General features: G+C 34.2%; 2 protein-coding genes and 1 pseudogene across 2 annotated transcripts; all 3 read right to left on the bottom strand.

The window, feature by feature from the left end:
* Window positions 1-2520: 2520 nt before the first annotated feature.
* Window positions 2521-6474, bottom strand: LOC130511923 (auxin response factor 9-like). The gene is made up of 14 exons (XM_057009819.1): window positions 6041-6474; window positions 5856-5962; window positions 5671-5775; window positions 5347-5403; window positions 5114-5266; window positions 4931-5015; window positions 4744-4834; window positions 4486-4650; window positions 4285-4398; window positions 4116-4188; window positions 3874-4021; window positions 3325-3797; window positions 3039-3226; window positions 2521-2965 (listed from the first exon to the last, which is right to left on the bottom strand). Exons 1-14 carry the CDS (start codon window positions 6051-6053, stop codon window positions 2815-2817), a joined length of 1923 nt encoding a protein of 640 aa, XP_056865799.1. The 5' UTR covers window positions 6054-6474; the 3' UTR covers window positions 2521-2814.
* Window positions 6475-17155: 10681 nt separating this feature from the next.
* Window positions 17156-18708, bottom strand: LOC130510499 (SUN domain-containing protein 5-like; annotated as a pseudogene).
* A 1116-nt stretch (window positions 18709-19824) lies between these two features.
* On the bottom strand, window positions 19825-22366 carry LOC130511540 (UDP-glucose 4-epimerase 2). The gene is made up of 9 exons (XM_057008650.1): window positions 22055-22366; window positions 21579-21628; window positions 21345-21480; window positions 21152-21253; window positions 20816-21043; window positions 20577-20655; window positions 20398-20480; window positions 20179-20270; window positions 19825-20078 (listed from the first exon to the last, which is right to left on the bottom strand). Exons 1-9 carry the CDS (start codon window positions 22235-22237, stop codon window positions 19985-19987), a joined length of 1047 nt encoding a protein of 348 aa, XP_056864630.1. The 5' UTR covers window positions 22238-22366; the 3' UTR covers window positions 19825-19984.
* Between the last annotated feature and the right edge of the window lie 1356 nt (window positions 22367-23722).

Raw genomic sequence — 23722 nt, forward strand, 5'->3', positions numbered from 1 at the left:
AGGTCAATTGCCGGTCCGCTATCTGGGTTTGCCACTTCTCACAAGGAAAATGACAGTCTCAGATTACTTACCATTGATGGAGAAGATCAAGACCAGGATGTGTAATTGGAATGGGAGATTTTTGTCATACGCAGGGAGACTCCAACTTCTTAAATCTGTCATCATGAGTTTGGCGAATTTCTGGTTTTCAGCGTTTAGACTTCCTCGGCAATGCATAAATGGGATTGAGAAATTATGTGCAGCATTCTTATGGTCAGGGCCTGAGTTGAATACGAGAAAATCTAAAGTTAGCTGGAAGGAAGTATGTAAGAAGAAGGAAGAAGGTGGTTTGGGGTTAAGGGATTTGAAGGAAGTAAATGAAGTATCCTGTCTCAAATTGATATGGAGAATTCTATCTGGACAGAATTCATTATGGGTGCAATGGATTCAGAAGAATTTGATCCGCAAAGGTTCTTTCTGGTCTGTTAAGGAGAACTCAACAATAGGTTCTTGGATGTGGAAGAAAATACTTAAGACAAGAGATGCTGCTAAGGAGTTTCATCGTGTAGAAGTTAAAAATGGAGAGTCTACCTCCTTCTGGTATGATCATTGGTGTACAATGGGGCGCTTAAAAGACTTGTTGGGAGAAAGAAGTTATATTGATATGGGTATACCAGAAACTTGGACAGTAGCAGAAGTAATACAGAAGCATAGGAGGAGAAGGCATCGTGTGGTAATTTTGAATTTAGTGGAGGAAGAAATTGAGAAACTGAAATCTAGAAGGTTGAAGTGTATGGATGTTGCAGTATGGAAAAACAGAGAAGAGAGATACAAACCAAATTTCTCATCAAAGAGTACTTGGCTGCTTGTTCGAAAGGAACACATATTGCAACGATGGAGTAAGTGTGTTTGGTTTAAGCATGCCACGCCTAAGTATTCTTTTCATGCCTGGACAGCGATGCTTGATAGACTATCAACATGTGATCGTATGCTGAAGTGGAATCAAGCCATTGATCCTATATGCGTCTTGTGCAAGCAGGAAGGGGAGACAAGAAACCACTTGTTCTTCTCTTGTGCTTATTCAAGTTACATATGGCAGAAGTTGATTGGAGGGTTGCTTGGTACAAGATACACGGAGCGTTGGGAGGATATTATTGAGATAATGCTTGATCTTAGACAGGACCGGGTTAAGCTTTTCCTGATAAGATATGCATTTCAGGCAGCAATTCATTCGATCTGGCGAGAGAGGAATTATAGAAGACATGGTGATAAACAGATTCCGCATATGCTGTTGGCTAAAGTGATTGACAAGAATGTGAGAAATAGACTGTCTACTATTCAGCGTCAAGGAGACAAGAAAATGGAGAAGGGATTACAAGTGTGGTTTGGAACTAGATAAAATTTACGTTGTAGTTTTTATTTTTCATTAAGCTTCCTGTTACACTTGATGTACAAACGTTTTTTTGGATGAATAAAATTTTACATTTATTCAAAAAAAAAAAAAAAAAAAAAAAAGTTCAGAATAAGTTTATATAATTGACTTATCATATCTATGCAACTATAATATTTGGTTATTAATGTTTTTCAGCAAGTATAATTATTAAAATGTTTTAAGCTACTAGCTAGATTAATAAATTATACTCGAATAATTTATACTCGAATAATTTATACAACTATCTTTGGAAATTACTCCCAAAGAGGTTATCTATTTGTAAAATTATTAGAAATCTTAATAATGTTTTCTCTGTATGTACATATGAATTCCTAAAACCATGTATATTGACGGATTTCTTTTTAAAATATCGTATTAGTTGATGAGTTTTGAAAAGAAAAAGACATTTAGATTTCCCTATATATTAGAAAAAGGAGAAAATATCACATGGATGATTCGATGAAGATGTGGAAACACAAGGAGCAAATATTCACAAATCTCAGCGAGAGAGAGAGGATGAAAAAATACAAACAATAGATAACGACAATATCTATAGTATACTGTATAAGAGATTCGTATATTGGATGTTTACGATATAAACTCTGTGTTGTATGATACATATACAAAAAAGCCAGCCATAGACTGAAAGAAAAACGAGGAAGAGTTTTTTATAAACCAAACTATTTTTTACCAAAACATCCTAAGTTGTTTCCAAGTTCATTTGGAGGAGAGGGACGTCGTGTACGTGCCTGAAGAGTATCTCCATATGAATCTGATCTAGTTACTATATATACAAACTAATGAAACTCTAAAGTACACAAATCCAGTAAACCTCCCCAAATTATTTTGGACCTAGTTTAGATAGGGCAATCCAAACAACTGAGATTTATGGTTTCAGAGTTTGTATCAATCTATCAAGCTCTTTTCTTTGGATGTTGTTCTTCAGAAAGCTTTTGCTTCTGTGAGTGAGTACTAGTAACAAATACCATACCAATGAAGAAATAGACGTCGAAGTTTTAATTTCACAAGATATATGTACATCGACTCTTTTGACACTTACATGAAAAATAACAAAAAAAAAGACGAGAAAAAAAAAACTAAGAAGCATAAATAGGAAAAGGAGGCTTACAATCTTTATTTTTTCTTCTTCTCTGTTCGTTACATCTTCGCATATATTACACACACAAAAAGAATTAAACTTACAGAAGCCTACCCATAGAAGAAAACTCTCTGTCTGCCCTTCTCCACAAGAAGCTCCCCCAAAAAAAAAACGAGCCATTTTTCAACCCTTTTACTTTTCTTGCGAAAAGAAGAAGTGGTTTCCTGTTTACGCCACTTTTTGATCTTTCTCTGGCGAGAAAACACAGACGGAACAAGACAAGGAGACAGAGAGTGTAGAGAACTTAGTTGGAAAGATTCTCAGTTTTGGAGATTGTTGTTGTTAATGCTGTGTCAACTTCCGTTAACAGTTTCCGGAGTTGGTTCCCGGGCGTCATCTTCTTCACTTCCTCTTTTGACCATATGAATATTCTCTTCACCATGTTGCAGAACTCCCTGTTACCACAAAATTAAGCCATTTTCAGATATGATTTTTCTTTTTTCTTAAATAAGAGGGGTAGTCACTTACGGCCATGGGTCATCACCGACAAGCATCATATCTCCCTCATCATCTGTGAACACTATTTCCCATTGATTCCGACTCTTCAGCTCGCCTTCTATGTCAAACAGCTTCTCAAGGTCGTCTATAAGCTCACTGTACCCATTTAGTACTGTTAAATCCACAGCCCTGCCCACCGGTACGCCTTGCATTTGCACCTGTGTTGTTCATATGAATATCTAGATTATGTAAAAAAAAAAAGAGGACGTATGTGTTTTATTTATATGTGCATCAAAAAAAGTGTCCATGACATTACCTTGGTCCGGCTTCTTGTAGAACTGTTTTCCTTGCTTTGTACCTCTTTCGATGATGCCTGAGCAGGTTCCTGCTTTTTCTCCTCTGATAGCTTTGAAACCTCTGATTTTGGGTCTGAGTTGCTGTCTGGAGCTGGTTTGGTTATGTTTATTGGTTGCATGAGTGCAGCTTTCTCCTCGGGAGCTGGTACAGAGGAACTCAGCAGATCGACTCCAAATAATCTATAACTAGCGGTGGTAGTCTCGGGTTTCTTCTGCTCAACTGGGAAAATCATTTGGTCGTTCAGCGTTGTATTTCTCGACAAATTGGACGCAGAGTAAGGGCTAATTGGCCAATCAGATTTCTTAGCATCCTCAGTTGCATCACGATAACATTGCTGAGGAGGATTCCTTTGTGAGGTGATGCAAGATTGTGCCAATTCATGGGATTGCGCCAATGCAGAGCTCCAAAGGTTTGAAGCTGTCTTGCCTACATCTAAAGACATGATGTGTGAGTGAGATATGTAGCTATAGGAAGTTTCAGAGAAACTGACGATTAGATTGTGCCTTACCAAGTGCAGATACTTCACTAAAGTGACGGGGCCTTTTGTTCTTTGGCATAACTGATTGGGAAACATTTTCTGAAGATACAAACGGCTCGATCTCCCATGGTGAAACCTTATCGGGTCTTGAAATCGATGCAGGCTCATCCCAGTGAACCTACACAAAAATGTAGCAGACTGGTTGAGTTTTTTTTTTTTTTTCGCTTTAGAAACATTTAAAGAAGCATGTATACAAGGGGTAAGAGTTTTACTTCTAGGCGTCGCCAATTTGAGTCTTTCCAGTGAGTGGAGCAGTCTTTAACACCAACAACCGTGCCAGAATATCTTCGTAAAGAAAGATAAGTGTTTAGAGAACAGCTTTGGGGACACAGAACTTGCAGGGCACAAAACAAACAAAGAAAGAAAAAAAATTTAGACTACCTTCTTTCAGGGGAATCCTCTCCCTCAAACCTCATCTTAAATCTCATCCCTACAGAGAACTTATTGTTCATGGATTCCAGATATTTGTTCAAGCTTATGATGAATTGGCTTGTCCTGCTCAGAACCAAGACTAAATCAATAAGGCAAGAGTCTCGAAGAAACTGACTCAACATGTTCAACGTAGAGTGAATAATTGTATACCTTGGTTTATAGTAAACGGTGAACATTGATTTGGTTTGAGTAGCATGACATGCAGTAGCAAGCACTCCCAGATGCATGCTGTGACTTGATATGACGGATGAAGGCATATTGATCTGTTGACGATTAGCACGTCTGACTCCAACCCGCAACTCTCCATTCTCCCCTCTGGACAATACAATATAGTTTTAAAGATTCAAAATCCACATGTGGAAAAATCAAAAGAAAAGAAAAAAGCAACATAGCAGAGTGAAGTTATACCTCAGGAACACAAAGGTGTCCCCAGCTACCAATCTCTTTGCTGTAACAAAGGTGCTCCACCCTGTGGTCAAAAGATGCCTCCGTGGTTGACCTGTACAATAATAGGTTTCAAGTAAAAACAAGATCAGTAATCACAAAACCTTGTTCCTCACATTTTAACTTTTGTCAATAGTAATTAATTCATCACCTCTAAAAATATGCTTGAATTTCCACTGATAGCCGTGCACATCTTCGGCTACTAACTCCTGAGTCGGAGTTTGCTGAGTCATATCCTAAAGGAAGACAACAAAATGAGATCGACGTTGGAATGCTGAAATCTAAATCCAATGCGAAGCCCGGAACAAATCAGAAAGAGTTGTGTCGTAATTACCAGCGGGGGAAGGCACTCGGTAGCATGTTTCCTAAGGACAGAGAAGCCACCATGGGTGCTTGTATCGGAGGCAGTCAAAACCTTGCTGAAAGAGTGAACCTTTGGCCTATGGGACTCAGGAGGAGGAAGATCAGGACTCATAGGTTCATCAACCTGATGCAGTTTATAAATTAGCACTCCTGGGTTTGAGAGAGAAGGAGGTGAAACAAATTAAAAGAAAATGAGTGACTCACTGTTTCTTCAGGCATCAACATGATCTGGGCATATACCTCATCCGTATCTTTCTCCGCCTAACAACAACAAGAACAAGTGATTAGGAGTCAAAACTTCCATTTTAACTCAAACAAGATCCGATGGATGATCTAAGTCAACAACAAGTGACAAATGGATGATCTAAGACAACTCAAAAAGCCCCAAGACATCTAAGTCAACTCAGCAGGCCCCCAACATATATATTCCACACAAAAGGCTAACCAATCAATTTATACTCTACGACTTGGTCAACTGAATCTGATGTGTAATCAGACGCCAAAGAGAATCGTGGAAAAAAAACAAACCTGAAGACGAACGTCCATAACTCTGCAGAGGATCTTAGGAGGAAGATCGAAAAGCGGTTTCGTCGGTTTCACCGCATTCAAATCCTGTTCCGTTGACGCTTCCAGCTGAAACAAACAAATCAAAAAAAATTTAAAAATCAAATATTATCAGATTCAAACTTCCTCAAATCCGAAGCAGCGCTTACTTGTTCCATGTGACCTTGAGGAAAGTAAAACACTCTTTCCTCAGCTTGAGGAACATCCACCACAGGTCCAGCGCACAGCTTCCACAGCTCTCCGTACATATGCTCTCCTGTGTTTACCGCCAATTTCTCATTAAAAAACTTGCCGGAAAATAAAAAACCAAAAATCGGAAGTAACAACAACATACCTGTCGTCGTCATTAGCACTTAGCTTACTTAACCCGCCGCCTCAGCAAAAAACTCCAAATCCAAATTTAAGCTTCTCTTTCAATCACTTCACTCTTCTTCTTCTTCTCTCCGATCAGTTTGAAAGCAGTCCAGATTATATTTGACCTAAATGCGAATTTAATTGTCACGAGCCTTGGATTCCGTTTTTCTCTTTCTTACTCTCCCGCGAGATCTGAATCGTAACGCAACCAAATCTCTCTCTCTCTCTGTAACTGTAATCTCTTTCTTTCTTTCTCCCGCTAAGCCCGGTTTAATCGCCTCCCTCCCTTGTACCAAACAACCAACTCGCCGTTACGATTATATAAAAAAAAAAAGGGGAATCTTTCGGTCAGCTCAAGAACCCCGTTTAGGAAGCGCGTCTCTTATCTTATGTTTCGAGTTACGGACTCACACCTTCCTTGCTCCCTTTTTATCCCCGGTTCTCTCTGTCTCTCTACCCTACAAAAAAAAAAACATTTCTTTTTTTTTTAATTCATTTAAATATGTTTTACACTTTTGGATTCTTTTTTCATTAGAATATTTGTTATTATATTTTGTATAACCAACTGGAGATCTGTATATGAGAATGTGACATGTAACCTTGTTTGTATAGATGCTACAAATATTCAGTATTCCTTTTTTTGCACTAGACCGTTGATAAAAATAATTTACAATAAATATTTATCTTCCAAAAAAAGTTTGTTGACAATCTTCATCCTCCCTAATTATTTTTGTATCTAATTGGAAAATAATATCGATTTGACTGTAATTTTCAAAATAATTTCATGTTTCTAACCAAATAAAGGGTAAATTCTTCCATAAAAGATTTTATTATTATTGCTTTGGTACGTAATTAAAAAAAAAAGACTTTATAGTTTTATAATTATACCTACTTTTTACTTTCTGAACGTACTAAACAATTTCCGGTCGTGGATGAAGAATATTAATTACTGGATAAGTCATTAATGTGCTGTTGCCTGGATAAGTCATTAATGTGCTGTTGCCTTTTAGAGCTTGGTACGGAGTGTGCAGGCGCGTGCCCGTGCCGTTACGGTAACAAATGTCGATCAGGAAGAAGAGTTTTAAACCCGTCGTCGTTAAGATTCCGTCACTTTCGCCGTCTGCACCATCATCGTTACACCTCTTACTTTAGATAAATTACGTTTATGCCACTAAGATAGGAACAACCAGTCCTTAAACATGTGGGAAGTGTTTGGTCTCTTTTTACTTACGGTTTAACCAAATTACCCACCACACCGGTTTACGCGCATAATTTCCATTATCATATTTATAATCAATTTTATTTGTATTATTAATATTATGGTAATTTAAACATATTTGAAAGCCAAAGTTACAACAACAAAAAAAAATCATTTTCACGATATGGAGTTCGATCATTGACATGGTGAGGGTAGTGACGTTATATAATTAATAACTATGGACAATTATTTTGTTTTAAAAAGTTGTTATGGACAATAGATATGAATTCATATGATGTACTAGGTGATGTAAGTATGTAACATTAGATGATTAACTACCATTTAACTCCACTCTCTAATCAATAACTATGGATAATTCTTTTGTTTTTAAACTAGCCATGGACAATATATATGATGTATTAGATGATGTAAGGGTAATCAGCCGGTGAAAGAATCACCATATGAATCTAGAATCCAAAATATAGTTTTCTCTCTTTTCTTTTTACCCACCAATTTTTTTGTCTGGGTTAATTGTTTTTCAAGTGTTTTATATTGTGATATCAATAGATATGTGTCAGATAACTTTATTTTTCATATACTTGCACCATCTCTAGTATCGACGATAGATGATTAACTACCATCTAACTCCACTGTCAATCCAATAACTATGGACAGTTCTTTTGTTTCAAAAATAGGTATGGACAATATATACGATGTAATAGATGATGTAAGGGTAATCAGCCGATGCAAGAATCACCTAAATGAATCCATAAATAGTTTTTTATCCTTTCTTTTTACCCACCAATTTTTTGTCTGGATTAGTTGTATATTCAAGTGTTTATATTGTAAACTAAACTAGATTTTGACCCGCGCTTTTGAAGCGCGGAATATTCTACGATAAAAAATTTGACTAATAATTTAACAAATATTTTGGTAATTTTTAAAGAGTGTGTATTTAAAATATTTTTGTATTTAAATCAGTATTTTTAAATTCAACCCGATTGTGATTATATCGGTTAATCCGGAGATCTGACAATTCAATTTATGTTTTTAAAATATTCATATTAAAAATCACTAAAACCCGAGACTAACCGATTGAATTGATGGATGACCGATATGTAATCTAATTGGATTTAAATTGTAATAGTTTCATAATTTGTAATCTTATAATCGAAATTTTAAAGTTCACTATTTTGCAATTTATAAAATTATGACGTTTCTACAAAAGTTTAAAGAGAAAATGATAGATATAAAATAACTAAGATTAATTATTGTATTATTTGGAAACAATGATAGTAGTATAAAAAATATATTGTTTGGAAACATTGATAGTAGTATAAAGAAATAAGTATATTGTTTGGAAACATTGATAGTATATAAAGAAATAAGTATATTGTTTGGAAACATGGATAGTAGTATAAAGAAAGGAACATTAGTGATTTAATGTATGTTTAACTATAAAGTATAAAGGTGTATTTAATTTAAAAACTTACAAAATAAATGTTAGGTCCAACAAAATGTTTCTGTTTTAATAAGATAGATTAAAATATTCGGTGGATAACTTTATTTTCCAAACACTTGCACCATTTCAATTATTGTATAATTTTTATTGCATGGATTTTATATTAATATAATAAGTGTTCTTTAAATGATCAATAATTTATTTTTTCCAAAAACTAATAGTGATGTAGTCATTCATTTGGCGATGAATAATGCCAAGCCATATATAATAAGATGAAAATTAGAAAGAGGAAAGTCTATACTCCACAGTCCATCTTTTTATTCACCAATAAAATTTACTTACTTTATTGTTTAGTTCTGTTTTTCTTGTGTTTAAAATATAGTTAAATATGGCAGAAAACGTCATCTATGACGTATTTTGACAACTTCTGCTCCCTTTAAGGATATAAATATACAAGATGCCTTCAAACCCACCACCACCATCTCCGGATTTTCTCTTTCTCAGTTTAGACTATTTTTTATTCTATATTTTTATCATTAACTTGGTATCTTGTCCACGTATATGCTTAGAGCTTGTTCAAACGAATCTCAAATATTAGTAAGCAAATGTATAAAAATTATTAACAGATTTTCTCGGTCCTAATCGTACATTATAACATAACTCCCACAGTTTTGGTCTCAAATGAGCTCAATTTAATTACTGAGTTAGATTCAACTTTGGTAGTATTACAGATTTATTATTATTATTATTTTTTTGTACAGAATTATAGAATGCCCATCATTCATCTATTTGTATTAGTTGTTTCGGCTTTAACCCCATAGTTAACCGGTATAGTTTATCTTCAGTATAGTATTATTGTGCATTATTCAAAGCCTTGAAGATTTCAACTGATCATATGTTTTGTAGAGATTTTAGTAAATGACTTCTTTATTTTTGGCGATTTAATTTGCATATGCGGATATAAAGAAGTACACATCATTGTTGTTGTTTTTTTATTTTGTCTTCAAAATCATTAGCATTGACTTGGTGATTCATCGGTAAGAAGTTAATTTCTGGAATAACAAGTCAATGAATCTCCTAAGAGAAAAAGGGTAAGATTCCATATACTTCTTTGATGCTTTCAACTCCATTAAAGAAAAAAAAACACAAGTATCAGAAAACGACTGGTGTTTCCTCACAGAGAGCTGGAAACATGGAATATGCTCAAACGAGGAGTTCCATCCTAATCTGAGAATCAGGGAACAACCGAGCAGGAACAGAAAAATATGGCTTTTTAGATCTATAATTTAGCATATTTATATAAATGTTTGATTATTTTGCTACAGTTTGTTACTTGATGTGTTCAACATCCATTGTTAATTATTATGCTATTTCTTTTGCATGTCGAAGATTTGTGATTGAGAGTTTTTATTCAAAAATTACTACATTTTTAAATGTATCTTTTGAAACAATGTTTTTTCCTAAAATATGGATTTTTAACGTTGAGAGTATTTATTAATCTTGTGAATTAGGGCTGGACGTAAACCGAACCCGAAAATCCGAACCGATCCCGATCGATAAAAATGAATCTGAACCGATCCGAACCCAACATAAATACCGAACGAATCTTGTTTTATGGTATTTCGGGTTATGGGTATTATCTAAACCAAATCTGAATTTAAATGGATATCCGATAGAACCCGAAACATTCAAAACCCCAAAAAGATTTTATACCAAACATGATCTCAATTCCTAATATGTATCTAAAATACACTAAGATATATTGAACATCTAAATTATTATCTATTACATAAAGGTTGGTGGTTCTATAAGATGAAAGTTGATGGTTGAAAGTGGCCGTTGAAGTTTGAAGTTCTTATATTTTGGTTTCGTTTTCATTGAACAATATTTCTCATTTCATGAGAAATTGATTTTGGTTTTATGCTTTAATTTATTTGGTTTTATTCCTATCGATAAATATGTTTAATTTTTTTGTCTGATTTTGAATTATAAAATTTGATGTTCATTTTTTATTTTTGAATCGATTTTATTTATGTTGTTACAAAATATGTACAAATCAAGTATTTTAAAGTCAAAGAACCGATTTTACTTATGTCTTGAAGATTGGAGTTTGAAGTTCATGGTTGAAGGTTGACAATGGTGCTTACAGTTGAAGCTATAAATTTTGTTTGAACAAAACTTACCTTCACCTCCTAAGGTGAATATCTACATTCACCCACCAATAGGAATAAGTTAATTAAGATTTGAAACTAAGTTATTGGTGGGTGAATCTAGAGGTTCACCTTAGGGGGTGAAGCTAAGTTTTGTTCATTTTGTTTAAGTTTTTAATTTTTGATTTCATTAAATAATATATTTCTCATTTGGTTTTGATTTTGGGTTTAGGTTTCTTTGAATTCTCTCATTTGTTTTGTTTTATTTATATCAATAAAGATACTTGGCTTTCATTTCAAATTTACGTCATTTCATAGTTGTTTTACGAAATTGATGCTTTTACTTACTTATTTGTATTGTAAATTACTATTTATGTAGATTTGTATTGATTAAATTTAGTACAAACGATATACTCAAGAACCAAAAGTCCATTTGAAACCTAAACTGATAGTATTTCGGGTTATACCAATACCAAAATAATTTACCAAATTCGACCCGAACCGAAGAAGACTCAAACCGATCCCGAACCGAAGTTTTAAATTATTCGAATGCGGCTGGTTTTCGGTAACCATAAAAACCTGAACCAAATTAAAACAGAACCGACACCCGAATGGTACTCCGGTTGCCCAGCCCTATCGTGAATGATGTATATAAAAGTTATGAAAAATTATTATTCACAAAAAAAAAAATTTACAATTAAAATTTAATGTGTTTTTAATACATGTGAAAAATCTAAAATATGTATATTTTTGAAAGGGAGATAGTAAAACACAGACAAACTAAGCTCTTTCTCATTAAAAAAACAAAGACAAAACTGTATTTATCTAAATTGTGATTAATTCTTATTTTGGTCTTGAGTTCATTACAAATATCTTCAAATTCATAGCTATACTTGTGTTTGGGAGATCGGATTAGGGTTGTTCTCTGGCAGAAAGGCGTCCCTCCCTTTGGGAGCTCTAGGAGAAGTAGTGTTACAAGTTCCTCTGTATATATGGATTAGGTGCCCACGTGTTATTACTTTATTGAAAAATTTACATCTAGACACACATTTTGAGATTGCAATTACACCTTGAGACACATTTTGCTTTTGACACACTTTCTTCCTGTGATTTGTCTCTTCTACCCTTCTACTAAACAAACGACAAACTTCATTTTTTTCTAACTAAACCAAGCCTTTATTATTGGAAACTCCAATTACTCTCTTTGTTTCTCTCACCTGTTTTGATTTTGAAATCACTCTCTCAAATCCTTAAATCCCTAATTTTTCCTGCTTCTTCTTGTTCCCTGATTTTTTGTCACCTATTATTTTCTGGGTTGTATTGTTTTTATTATTGCTTTGTAGCATATTTCCTCAATTCTAAAATTCAGATATGTACTTAATTGACGGAAGAGACAAGGTCTGGGGCGAGACAGCCTTCGCGGTTCTTCTGGTCTTATTCCCCTCTTGAATTTGGAGTCATTCTTGGCTAGTGACTATAGTGGATGAATACATTTTTTAGGGTTTCTGTCAGCGAAGCTAAAGGCTGCAGTGAAATTGATTGGGGGTGGATGAGGGCTTGAAGGATGATTGTCTGATGATGTCGTGGTTGTGGACATGGGAGTTATGGATGGACGAGGTGTGAAAAGAAGAGTTGTGGATGGATGAAGTATGAAAAGAGGAATTGTGGACAGAAGATTTGTGTACGTCAAATATAGCAGAAAAGAGGAGTTGTGGATGGATAAAGTATGAAAGGAAGAGCTGATTGGGGGTGGATGAGGACTCGAAGAATGATTGTCTGATGATGTCGTGGTTGTGGACATGGAAGTTATGGATGGACGAGATGTGAAAGAGGAGTTGTGGATGGATGGGGTATGAAAAGAAGAGTTGTGGACGTGAGATTTGTGTACGTGAGATATAGCAGAAAAGAGGAGTTGTGGATGGATAAGGTATGAAAGGAGGAGTTGTGGACATGGAATTTGTGTACTGGAGAAGATTTTTTTCTCATGATTGACGTGATATGATGATTGTTTGGATTTATTTTTTTTTAGTTATATGCCAAAGTTTGATGTCGGCAGACTTGTAATAGATCGTGGTCTTGTTAATTGTCGGTCTTTGCCATTTGCTTTTACTTTCAATTGAAGCCTTTGGATTGAAAGTACACACTTTAATCAAAAGGTTGTAAAGACATCATTTTATCAATAAATAAATATTTAAATGCAACTTAAAAAACAAATCAAACCGGTGTCTCATTTTGCAACACCAAACCAACGCTTTTCTCACCTTTCTCAAGAGAGGGTATTGATGTCATATCACATACTAGAAGACAAGAATAAGTGTCCCACAAGTTGAATGTGTCTCTTAGTGTAAACCAATCTCATAATGTGTCTCCTAGTGTAATCAACTCTACTTTATTCACCGTTTATCACCACCATTTTACATATAGATAAGACATAATATCACACAACAAAACTTAGAAAATCTTTTGTATTGTTAGAAATTTAACAAATGAATTATATATGTCCTACAACTACAAGTGGCCACGCAACAGAAATGGTATAGTAGGTTTAATACGTACCCCAAAGAGGACGATAGTGGGAAGGATAATTAGGGTTTAAACATCTATAAATAATTTGGCTTTATAGTCCGACATAAAATTGAAATTCTTTTATTATTATTTTGGGCTTAAAATTAAAATTCTATTATAGATAAAATGGTACAAAAGGAGAGAAATTACCAATCAACGTATGGTTTTGTGTGAATGATTGTCTGTACACTAGTCATTATTGCGCCACAATGGTTGGAAATAGAATTTTGTATAAGTAGTTTTATTGCTTGACACCTGTCATTTGTATAATGGACAGTACTTTATCTTATGTAGATGCTCGTGTGTGTGTTTATTTCTTATACTAATGTATTTGATCAAAGTGTCCCTTACCACCCTCTTAAGGGCCAAGGGTCACATTTCGCATTATTAGATGATTAAAATCTTACTTAATTTGATATTGAAATTGTAGTTGATCAAGTACTCTTCCCATTAGAAGTTTAGTAATTTATTTATTTATTTGAATTAAATGTTTAGTAGTAATAAACGAGGATTCAAAGATGCGTATAGAAAACCGGAATAAGATATAGTAAACAATAGGTTACTAAGTTTTATACGTGTGAACAACAACACTGTATCGATAGCTACGTTTAGCTATGCAATAATTTTACGAATTAAATACATTGTTTTTCTGCACACGTTAGCGGAACATGGAAATAATTTTGAATTAAGATTTTAAAACTTAGCATATAAATGTAAGGAATAAAGTCAAATAAAAGGAATAAAGAGAGGAAATAGCAAAAGATACATAGTACTATGATTGGCTGGACAAAGATAGAGTTTGCGCACCCATGTGGAGACCAACTATTTGAATGTTTCATGGCCTAATTTATTTTTATGTTTTTGACATCAAGTTTCATGGCCTAATATACATCTACACATTTGTTATTATATAGTATATGGTACACTCTAATAGCAATGAGCAATTTAGTTCATGTTGCATGCCTACTATGAAATGAATGACAAATAATGAAATGATATAACAGTTTACATGAAATTTAAGTTGACCACTAAGTTTTTACTTTTATAAGGAAGGTTCTCTCTTTTTATAGAACAACATCTAGATTGGGGAAAAAAACATCTAGATTGGGGATTGTTCTATATTTTTCTGTGTTTCCAAACTCTGGTCTTTTCATCACAAAAGAAACATTTTTTTGTCAGCAGAAACATCTTAAACACATTCCCAGCATGATATCATGGACCTGAACTAGAGAACATTATATACCACAATTTAAGTTGTTAGAGGCCATATATACATACGGACATACCAGTGCCACATATCAGATATAGCTTATTTACAAAAACAATAGGTTTAATTAGCTACACTAGCCAGATATCTTGTTCCCAGGATTCATAGTTTTAATATGGATTTTAAGAAGAAATATAGGGGTTTAATACTTGAATTACAAGCTCTTTCATTCATTTATATTGTTAAGCATATTTTATGTTCTTTTTTTTTTGTAAAAACATATTTTATGTTCTTACATCAATAAATCAGGTCATCAAATCAGACAGTTAATTACTGGCTATTGTTTAAAAGGGGAAAAACTTAAAGCATACATGTGTAAAAATTTCGAACATGCTGGAAACTGAAGAAGCTTTTCCATTTGGATTCCACGTGAAAACTTCATAAGAAATTTTATTATTGGGAATAAACATCCAGTGTGAAATAAGACCGGACAATTTATCCGCTAAATTTAAATTTGTTATTAGTTTTTTTTTTGTCATTGATGCTATAGATTCAATTAAGATCCTGTAGATCAAGTAGGTAATTTTGAATCCATGTGAACAACAAAGAACGGTTGAAACTTCTCACTATGCGCAAGACTGTCCGCTCTTCTAGTTATTCGCTTTACTTCGATTTAAAAAATTAGGATATGTGTAAGTCTTTGAAGTAAAACAAATAATAAATCAATATTTATTAAATCGAAAGAAATCACAAATATTTAAAAATTTAGAGACAGATACCGATCCGTTCCGACTTTTATACAAATAGCTATTTGTATATTTATGATTAAATATAGAGTTTTAAATGTATAATATTATATAATTATTATCTAACATATACTCTATTAATTTTTGTAAGAGTTACTTATAAAAGTACTAACTTGAAATAGAATATAAAATCTTTATACAAAACTGCAATTTTTCTGAAAATATTTATTTATAAGAAAAATGATTAATTTAAAATTTATAAAACATATAGTTTCATTAATCGTTTACTTATATTTTTATTTTGTTAAATGATATTTCTAAAAAATAAATTGGTATTTTTTTTTAGATTTATTTGTATTGAACAAAGTGGATAAAATATCTGTAAATATCCATGAATTTTTGTAAATATTAAAAAAAATCAGATATCTAGAAAGTCGGATATCCGTATTTTTGTAAAATAAAACAAATAGAAAAATCAAATATCCGTGAAATAGAAGTAAATCACAAATACTAAAAATATGCTACTATTCGATCTGTGCCAAGTCTACTCCAACATGTATTTTACTGTTTGTTATATATTTAAATGTTGCATAAATTTAATTATTTATTGATGATGTAACATGATATATATGTACATCTGTTATTGACAGATTTAAAAACAAATTAAATATTTTATAGCCAAAATGAATCACCAACTGGTAAAAAAATCGAAAAGCGAGGGACCACTCTTTTTTATATTGATTCAAGCAAGCCGGATAAATAAACATATAGAGAGAAATGTTATTGGTCGTCGCTGTTATTATATTTATGTTTAGTAAACTAATCACTATATTGATTTATTGGACGGACTACAATACAAAAACTTCCGGAATAAGTGGGATCTTCGTTCCTCACCTTTTCCCCCCAAATGATGTTGACTTTATTTGACTTACTCTATGAGATTCTTCGTAGCCGTAGGATCTTTTGAGTAGTGTTTTCAGTCCGTCAGATTCGGAGATCCAAATCTTGGAATCCCATCGTCTTGGATCTATTTGCAATTATGCAACTCCATTGTACATGCCACCATCATTTTTATTGTTTTAACAATTTTGGTATTTAAAAAAAATATTTTTTTTTTTGATTAACCAGGGGGTGATCCAAAGGCTTTCTAGGCCCAAGACTAATCCTCCTGAGGCCGACGGCAACCCACGTATTCTTGCAATTTAACGCTAGCTCTGGTGGCCAAGCAGAATCAAACCCAGGGCGGAAACTCCAGCCGGAGCCCCTTTACCACTAGGCCAAAACAACTTGGTTGTTTAAAAAAAATATTATAAAAAAGTTGTTTGTATTTGGATCTCAAATCTAATTAACAAAGACAACTAAAACTAAACAAGATTGTTTATAACAATTCATCTCTTTTACGTTTTTCTCAAACTTTGTTTTACATCAAACGAAAATAGCAAATAAGATATCACAAATCAAAGTTTAACGTAAAATCTATATCTATGGACTTTTCTATTGATGATCTAATCCAGATTTTTTTTGCTGAATACACGCGGTTTAAAACTATAAAATTCTAGAGAAAATAAAGTTTTTCTGTTTTCCAATTATTAACAATAGAAATAACTTTATATTCCTAATTCTAAGGCTACAAGACTTGAATAGCAAGGCAGTGCTATTCCTAACCCTAACAACTCCTACACTAACTAAGAGAGCAAAGTAGTGAAAATCATGAGGCCGCTACTTAGCAGTATGACCCAACCGCTTTCTGGCCACATCGATCGCCCTTTATCCGTGAAAGAAATGCCCCGAAACGTCCAGAGTCTCCTTGAGAGCAACCGAATCCTTGCTAAGACCACAAAGAAAAGACTTATACAACAGAACTCCAAGCTCTTTGCTCTCTCTCAATCTTCTCTACGTCTAATCTGATATTAAGAAACAAGAAGACAGGTGATGTCAACTTTAATAACACATCTCAAATTCAAAAAAAAAAAAGAGTACTGACCTCAGTGCAATGTTTCCTCTGGCCAAGGACTCTACCCGTGAAACTACAAGAGTTTTCCATAGCTCTAGGTCTCTAAGTTCTTTTCCTGCTCAAAGTATTATTAAGATTCTCTCATAATAATAAATAAAAGAATAATAAATAAAAGAAATAAAACCCTAACTTACCGTTTTCTCTTTCCCCTCTATGAGTTCTCTGATTTAACCTTTGCTCTCTCCACAAGCATAAGCAGGGGTTCTCTTCATCTCCAAGCTAACCTCTGGTTGTTTCTCTTTCATTTCCTTTACAGAGTCCTCAAGAACCGATAGATTCATCTCAAACAACTTCACTTTATGCATCAACAACAATAAAACGTTATGCTTCTCCCAAACTTCATATTTCTTGTCTCCCACGTTATTAATAGTCTTCACAACATCTCTCTTCTTCTGACCGTCAGTTTCCTTTTCAGACAAATCTGTATTGTTTCTCATCTACTTCAAGGTCCAGTTCCATCACAGCTGGTGTACGGGGAAGAGTCTCTGACCCAACAAAAAGATCTTCAACCATTTGTTCAAGAGCATCAATGCCAAAGACCTCCACGACGCTCAGAGTACAGTAAAACTCAGACCCGTAGTGACTAGCTAAGTTGGAGAGCACAGCTGGGAGCCGGAATGTCTGGACCTGCTTAACGTTTGCAGCCACGAAGCTCCCAAATGGAGAGCACAGCTCGGTCGGGTAACTGGGACTCCCTGATAAGCTAAAATCTTTGAGGTTCGAAGAGTAGTGCTCAAGATTTGCAATCCTCACCGTGTCAACAAGCGTCTCCTCCGCGCGAGTTCGATCACGACATACTTGTTTGAGACAGAACAAGGGTATCTCAGACACTTATCATGATCTTTGCCAAGCACATTGCTAGCTCCTCTGGCTTCATGGCAGATGCTTAGTTATAACCAGTCCCATCTGGTCCTAACCTGTAATGAGTCGCATTCGCAAGCGGTGATGGCACCCCCGAGCCATTCACTGTTAAGACTTTTGTGTTCAAGATTGACATATTGGCGATCACGGGGTTCTAAGGTCTTGCGCGTTGTTCTTCCTTTCTGGTAGAACAACTTTGCAGATCAACAAAGCGTTGTTACAAAGAACATGCTCATAGCTAGACGTCTTGTAACTGGCTGTTTCTAAGGAAACAATAGTTGTTTTCTTTCACAGTTGCCTGAGGAGAGACAGAATGTCCAGAATTAGTGGAGTTTAGGTCCTTGGAGAGTGAGGCATCAGTGCAGTTCCCAATTCTGTCTAGAAAATAAACAGGTTTCTTCAGAGATTGATATGAAAACAAGATCACAATGAAGCATCCAAGATTTTAAAATGTTTGTTATTTATCTAAATTTTAATAATGCTAATGACAAAGACATACTTTAAACTTTCCTTGGTTAACATCTGAAGATGAAAACAACACCTCTCTCCTGTTTGGTTAAACATTAAAAGGAAAATCATTTTACCTCCTTGATTATGGCTATAGCCAAGCTTGGAGTACACCAAGAAGAGGAAGCACCATAGTAAGAGAACGAGAGAGATAGAACGCTTGAAAGAAGCTACAGCTTCTAGGATTTGTTTCAGCCTTTTTGGAATATCTGAAAAATTTCAAACCTGAAACCATTGTTCTCATTCAGGCATATCGTGGAACAATGTCCGTGCCTCGCCATTTCTTAGCAGAGCTCTGCTCTGTGCTCCTGTGTATACACACACAAATGGAGAGAGGAGAGGTCGTTTGTTTGGTTGTATGACTTGTATCTAGAGAACCAGAGAAGAGGGCAGGCATTGGTGTGTTGCTCTGTTGTGTCGTTTGAAAGAATAACCTAACATTTGGCCTTTGAGAAACCTATTTCTTCGGAAATTTTGAACTCACTTAACCGGTTCAATCTATTGTTAGCAAATTAAGAAAAGTATTTGACCGGTTTTTGTTTCTATCTTTTGACTATATAACAGTCCGAAACTTAAGAATCAAAAATGTTATAATGCAGGTCAAAGAATGTTGGTTTGATGTCTAACCGGAGTCACACTGAAGCACTGACATCGGAAGAGTGGTTAAGGAGAAGAAATGTGAACATATGAATAATCATATTTATGTTTTCAATAATTATTATATTTTAAATATTTTAAAATTTAGTTTAATATTTTTCCCATTACAGAATAGTAAAATATGTCCAAAATGACCAAAACTATCAAAAATCCTAAAGAGAAAAATCAAAAGTTGAGAGGTTACTTTTTTCAAATTTTCCCAAATATAAATACACTGGTTTGTTAGACTTGCATGAGTTTAAACTTTTAGATTTTGCTACTTTTGACTTACATGAGATTGTACTTTTAGATTTTGCTACTTTTTGACTTGCAAGAGATTGGAGTTTAACTTCGGTGTCAAATTGGACAGATGGAAAAGAAAAACAGAACTTGTAGAAACTGAAATAATGAAGACGACTTACAGGGAACTAAAAAGAATAAATATCAAAGATTCAAAGAGTAATTATGATCAAAATTAGTGATACACGGATTTCCCCACTTGCTTCTAAAATTTGGGTTTTTGATCAGCATTTTCATATTGTTTATAAGAATAAATAATGCAAGAAAAAAAACGAGAGTTAAGAGGAGCCTTTGGAAGAGTCGTAACCGTAAGGATTATTGCTGGCCCAGTTCCATAGATCCCTACACATATCTTCGATCCCATGCTTAGCCCTGCACTCATACCATACCAAACAAACATAATGACAATTACATTCGAACGTTGAGTGTGTGTATATCATCAACTCTGTTTATAACAGAAAAATGAACTCACTTCCAATTTAGCTCGCGTTCTGCTTTCTCTGTTGAGGCGTAAACAATTTCAGCGTCTCCAGGACGTCGCCCGGCCATCACCAACGGGATTTTCTAATCAAAAATAATAATAAAAAGAAGTTAAAGCCAATGATGCATGATAATCAGGTTTTAAAGGCCAATAAACAGCTCCTTTGGTTAGAGCATTGTTCTATTCACACAAAACCAATCAATGTTTTACCTTTCCGGATACCTTCTCAAAGGCAGCGACCATTTCTAGGACCGATGTTCCATTACCCGTTCCAAGGTTGTAAACCTCACAATCTGACCACATTTTCCAATAATTAAGCTTTGGATCCAGTGGCAAATCAATAAATTATAAGAGGAGACACAGATAAAGAGTTTAAAGATAATCCTTACTGATCTTGAGATCATCTAGCTTGCGTAGAGCAGCTATATGGCCATCTGCTAAATCAGTGACATGAATGTAATCTCTAACCTGAAACAAATATATAGAAAAGATAATGTTGTAAGATAAATCACTAATTTGTCTCACATACTTTACATTTCAACAAAACATGAGACTATAATGTAAATAACTAACAGTCAAAACGATTCTTGTCTACCAGAGACATTCAATAAGACATACACATACATACCCCTGTACCATCCTTTGTCTTGTAGTCGGTTCCAAATACGGTGAGATGAGGTCTCCGGCCAACCGCAACTTGTTGGATATAAGGCATGAGATTGTTTGGAACTCCAAGAGGATCTTCACCAATGTAGCCACTAGGATGTGCACCAACAGGGTTAAAGTATCTAAGCAATATGATCTTCCATTCAGGGTCAGAGCGATGTACATCCCGGCAAATCTCTTCAATAAAAAGCTTACACAATAACAACCAAAAGAAAACTCAGTCCAATTCATTTGACCTGATTATTACCACTACGACAAAGGGGTTGGCTTTGGTGAAATACTCAAGTTAAAGTACTACCTTAGTACGGCCATATGGGTTGGTTGCAGAAATTGGGGACTCCTCAGTGCAAGGAACCTCTTTTGGCCAGCCATAGACAGTAGCTGACGACGAAAACACAAGCTGGAAAACAGAGTAGCAAAAGCTAATCATGAGATCAAACAAATACAAAAGAAAGAGGGAATATATGTGGTGGAGAGGAAGAATGATTTACATTTTTGCAGCCGTTTTGAGACATAACCTCCAAAAGAGTAATAGTGCCAGCAATGTTATTATTATAATAGAGCAAAGGCTTCTCCACACTCTCACCTACAGCTTTAAGTCCAGCAAAGTGTATCACTGCATCAAACCTGTTAATAATAATAATCAAACCAATTATATGAACATACTAATCATTTGTAGTCTTATTATTCATCAAAAAGAAGATATTATTTATTTTCAATCATACTTAGTTTCTGAGAAAATCTTCTCAAGGGCAGGCCTGTCTCGGAGATCCACCTACAGGTGAGAAAACAAACACAAGAGTTTTAAGAGACTAAAATTGACCACCAAGACATTATGTATTTCAGAAATGGCAGGCGCAAATTTAAATAACATTTTAGGTATTAAAGCATGATAAAAAAATACAACAGAGTCGAAAGATATATAAATAAATATAGAACTTGGAATCATATAATACTATAGTACACTGTTTCACATGGCACTGATGCTTTATTCTGTTTTTTTTATTACACAGAAATATTAGCCACATGGTGTTAGGGACATAAAGTTAACAAGAACCCTGGAATCACACACCATCATCGAAAAATGACCTGTTTTCACAAAACTTCTATTGATAAAATTCTTGATGAACACGTTTCCTAAAACCTAACACGCAAGAAAAAAAATAATTCCAGGGACAGAGAGAAAGGGGACGAAAGAAACCTGGTGGAAGGAGAGGCGGTCTCCGTTTTGGCCGGCGAGTTTCTTAACGCGTTCGAGAGAAACAGCGGAGGAATTGTCGAGGTTGTCAACAACTACGGCGGAGTAACCACCGTTAAGCAGTTGAAGCACAGTATGGCTTCCGATGTAGCCAGAGCCGCCGGTGACCAGAATATTCTTTGCCATCGTACGTTAACAGAAAGTAATCTTAATTCAGACAAGTTATACAAAAGTTCGTGAGAGCGTTTGTATATTGGGATGGAGAGCAAAAGGGGCTTTTATAGAAGCGGTGATAGAGATATTTTGAGTTTTGACTGTATATTTACTTAAAGATTCATATACGTTTCTGGAGAGAAAAATGTGGCACGTGGCCGAATTTGATATCGGTGCGAATATACCGGATTTCTTTTAATTGCCTGAATTACCCTTTGACGTTATTGTTAACGGAAATGTTTTTTTTATTTGGAAATAAATGTAATTTATTAGATATGTTTTCATTTGGATTTGATACATTTAGGGCTTCACTAGGGATGTTAAAATGGTAAAACCCACCCCATTTAAATCCACCCCAGTTAAAACCTAGACCCTATTTAGAACTCATATCATTTATACCTATTTAAAAATAAATTTACTAGGGACACCTATTTAAAATCCGCAAAATTTATATGTATCCATTTAAATCCATTTAGATCCAGTTAAACTATTATTAATTTAATTTTTAATTATTTTAATTTTATACTCTCCTAACAAAAATTAAATGAAACAAATAAAAATTTTTAACTGATTTTTATTATATAAACGAAAATCAAATTGTCCTCGTAAAACCGTAAAATAATGTATTTCTGCTAAAACCGTAAAATTGAGTTTCCCGCCACAATCGTAAAAGTTAAGTTTTTCCGTCAAAACCATAAAATCGAGTTTTTCGCCAAAACTATAAAATCGAGTCTCCCATCAAAATCGTAAAACCGAGTTTTCATGCAAAAACCGCAAAATAGAGTTTCCCGCCAAAACTGTAAAATCGAATTTCCCGCCAAAACCGTAAAAATTGAGTTTTTCCGTCAAAACCGTAAAATCGAATTTTCCACCAAAACCACACAATCACATTTTTCACAAAAGATAATTAATAACTATATTAAGTTAAATGGATTAATAGGGTCCCAATATTTTTAATTAGAAAATTCATTTATTAAATGGGTCTTAACAAAACTAACACATTTAAAATCTATTAAACTAAATGGGTTTGAACGTGCATTTTTTTGAGAAACCCACTAAAAACTCACAAACAGAACCCATTTTAACATCTCTAGGCCTCTTGGGTTCAAACGCAGTGGTTGCGGATGCGGGTGCGAGAGTTTGTGGTTTCAAGCGTTATTTAGCGTTTTGTATGACTGCCATAACGTTTGAAAATTATTGCGTTTGCGGGATATTTATGACTAGTTGATTATGAGATATTGCACCGGTTTAACAATATATTACCAATATAAATATGTTATAACATTATAAAAAATATAAAAACATACTGATGTGATAAAATATAATAATTATTAATATAATATGATTAATAATAACATTATGTTTAGCTATTTAGTTTTTTTAATTAGTTGAAAGTTATAATTTTAATAAATTTTTTTGAAGATTTATATTTAAACTCTTAAAAGAATATTTTGTTTC

Source organism: Raphanus sativus, chromosome 4 (assembly GCF_000801105.2).
Source record: "Raphanus sativus cultivar WK10039 chromosome 4, ASM80110v3, whole genome shotgun sequence".
Lineage (NCBI taxonomy): Eukaryota > Viridiplantae > Streptophyta > Magnoliopsida > Brassicales > Brassicaceae > Raphanus > Raphanus sativus.

Coding starts and splice junctions, on each gene's coding strand:
- LOC130511923 (XM_057009819.1), bottom strand. Junction 5,016..5,113: donor CCGAGTGCCTTCCCCCGCTG/GTAATTACGACA, acceptor GTCTTCCTTTAG/GATATGACTCAGCAAACTCC. Junction 3,227..3,324: donor CTACAAGAAGCCGGACCAAG/GTAATGTCATGG, acceptor TGAACAACACAG/GTGCAAATGCAAGGCGTACC.
- LOC130511540 (XM_057008650.1), bottom strand. CDS start 22,237: ATGGCAAAGAATATTCTGGTCACCGGCGGCTCTGGCTACATCGGAAGC. Junction 20,656..20,815: donor AGACAAAGGATGGTACAGGG/GTATGTATGTGT, acceptor TATTTGTTTCAG/GTTAGAGATTACATTCATGT. Junction 20,481..20,576: donor GCTAGATGATCTCAAGATCA/GTAAGGATTATC, acceptor AAATGTGGTCAG/ATTGTGAGGTTTACAACCTT.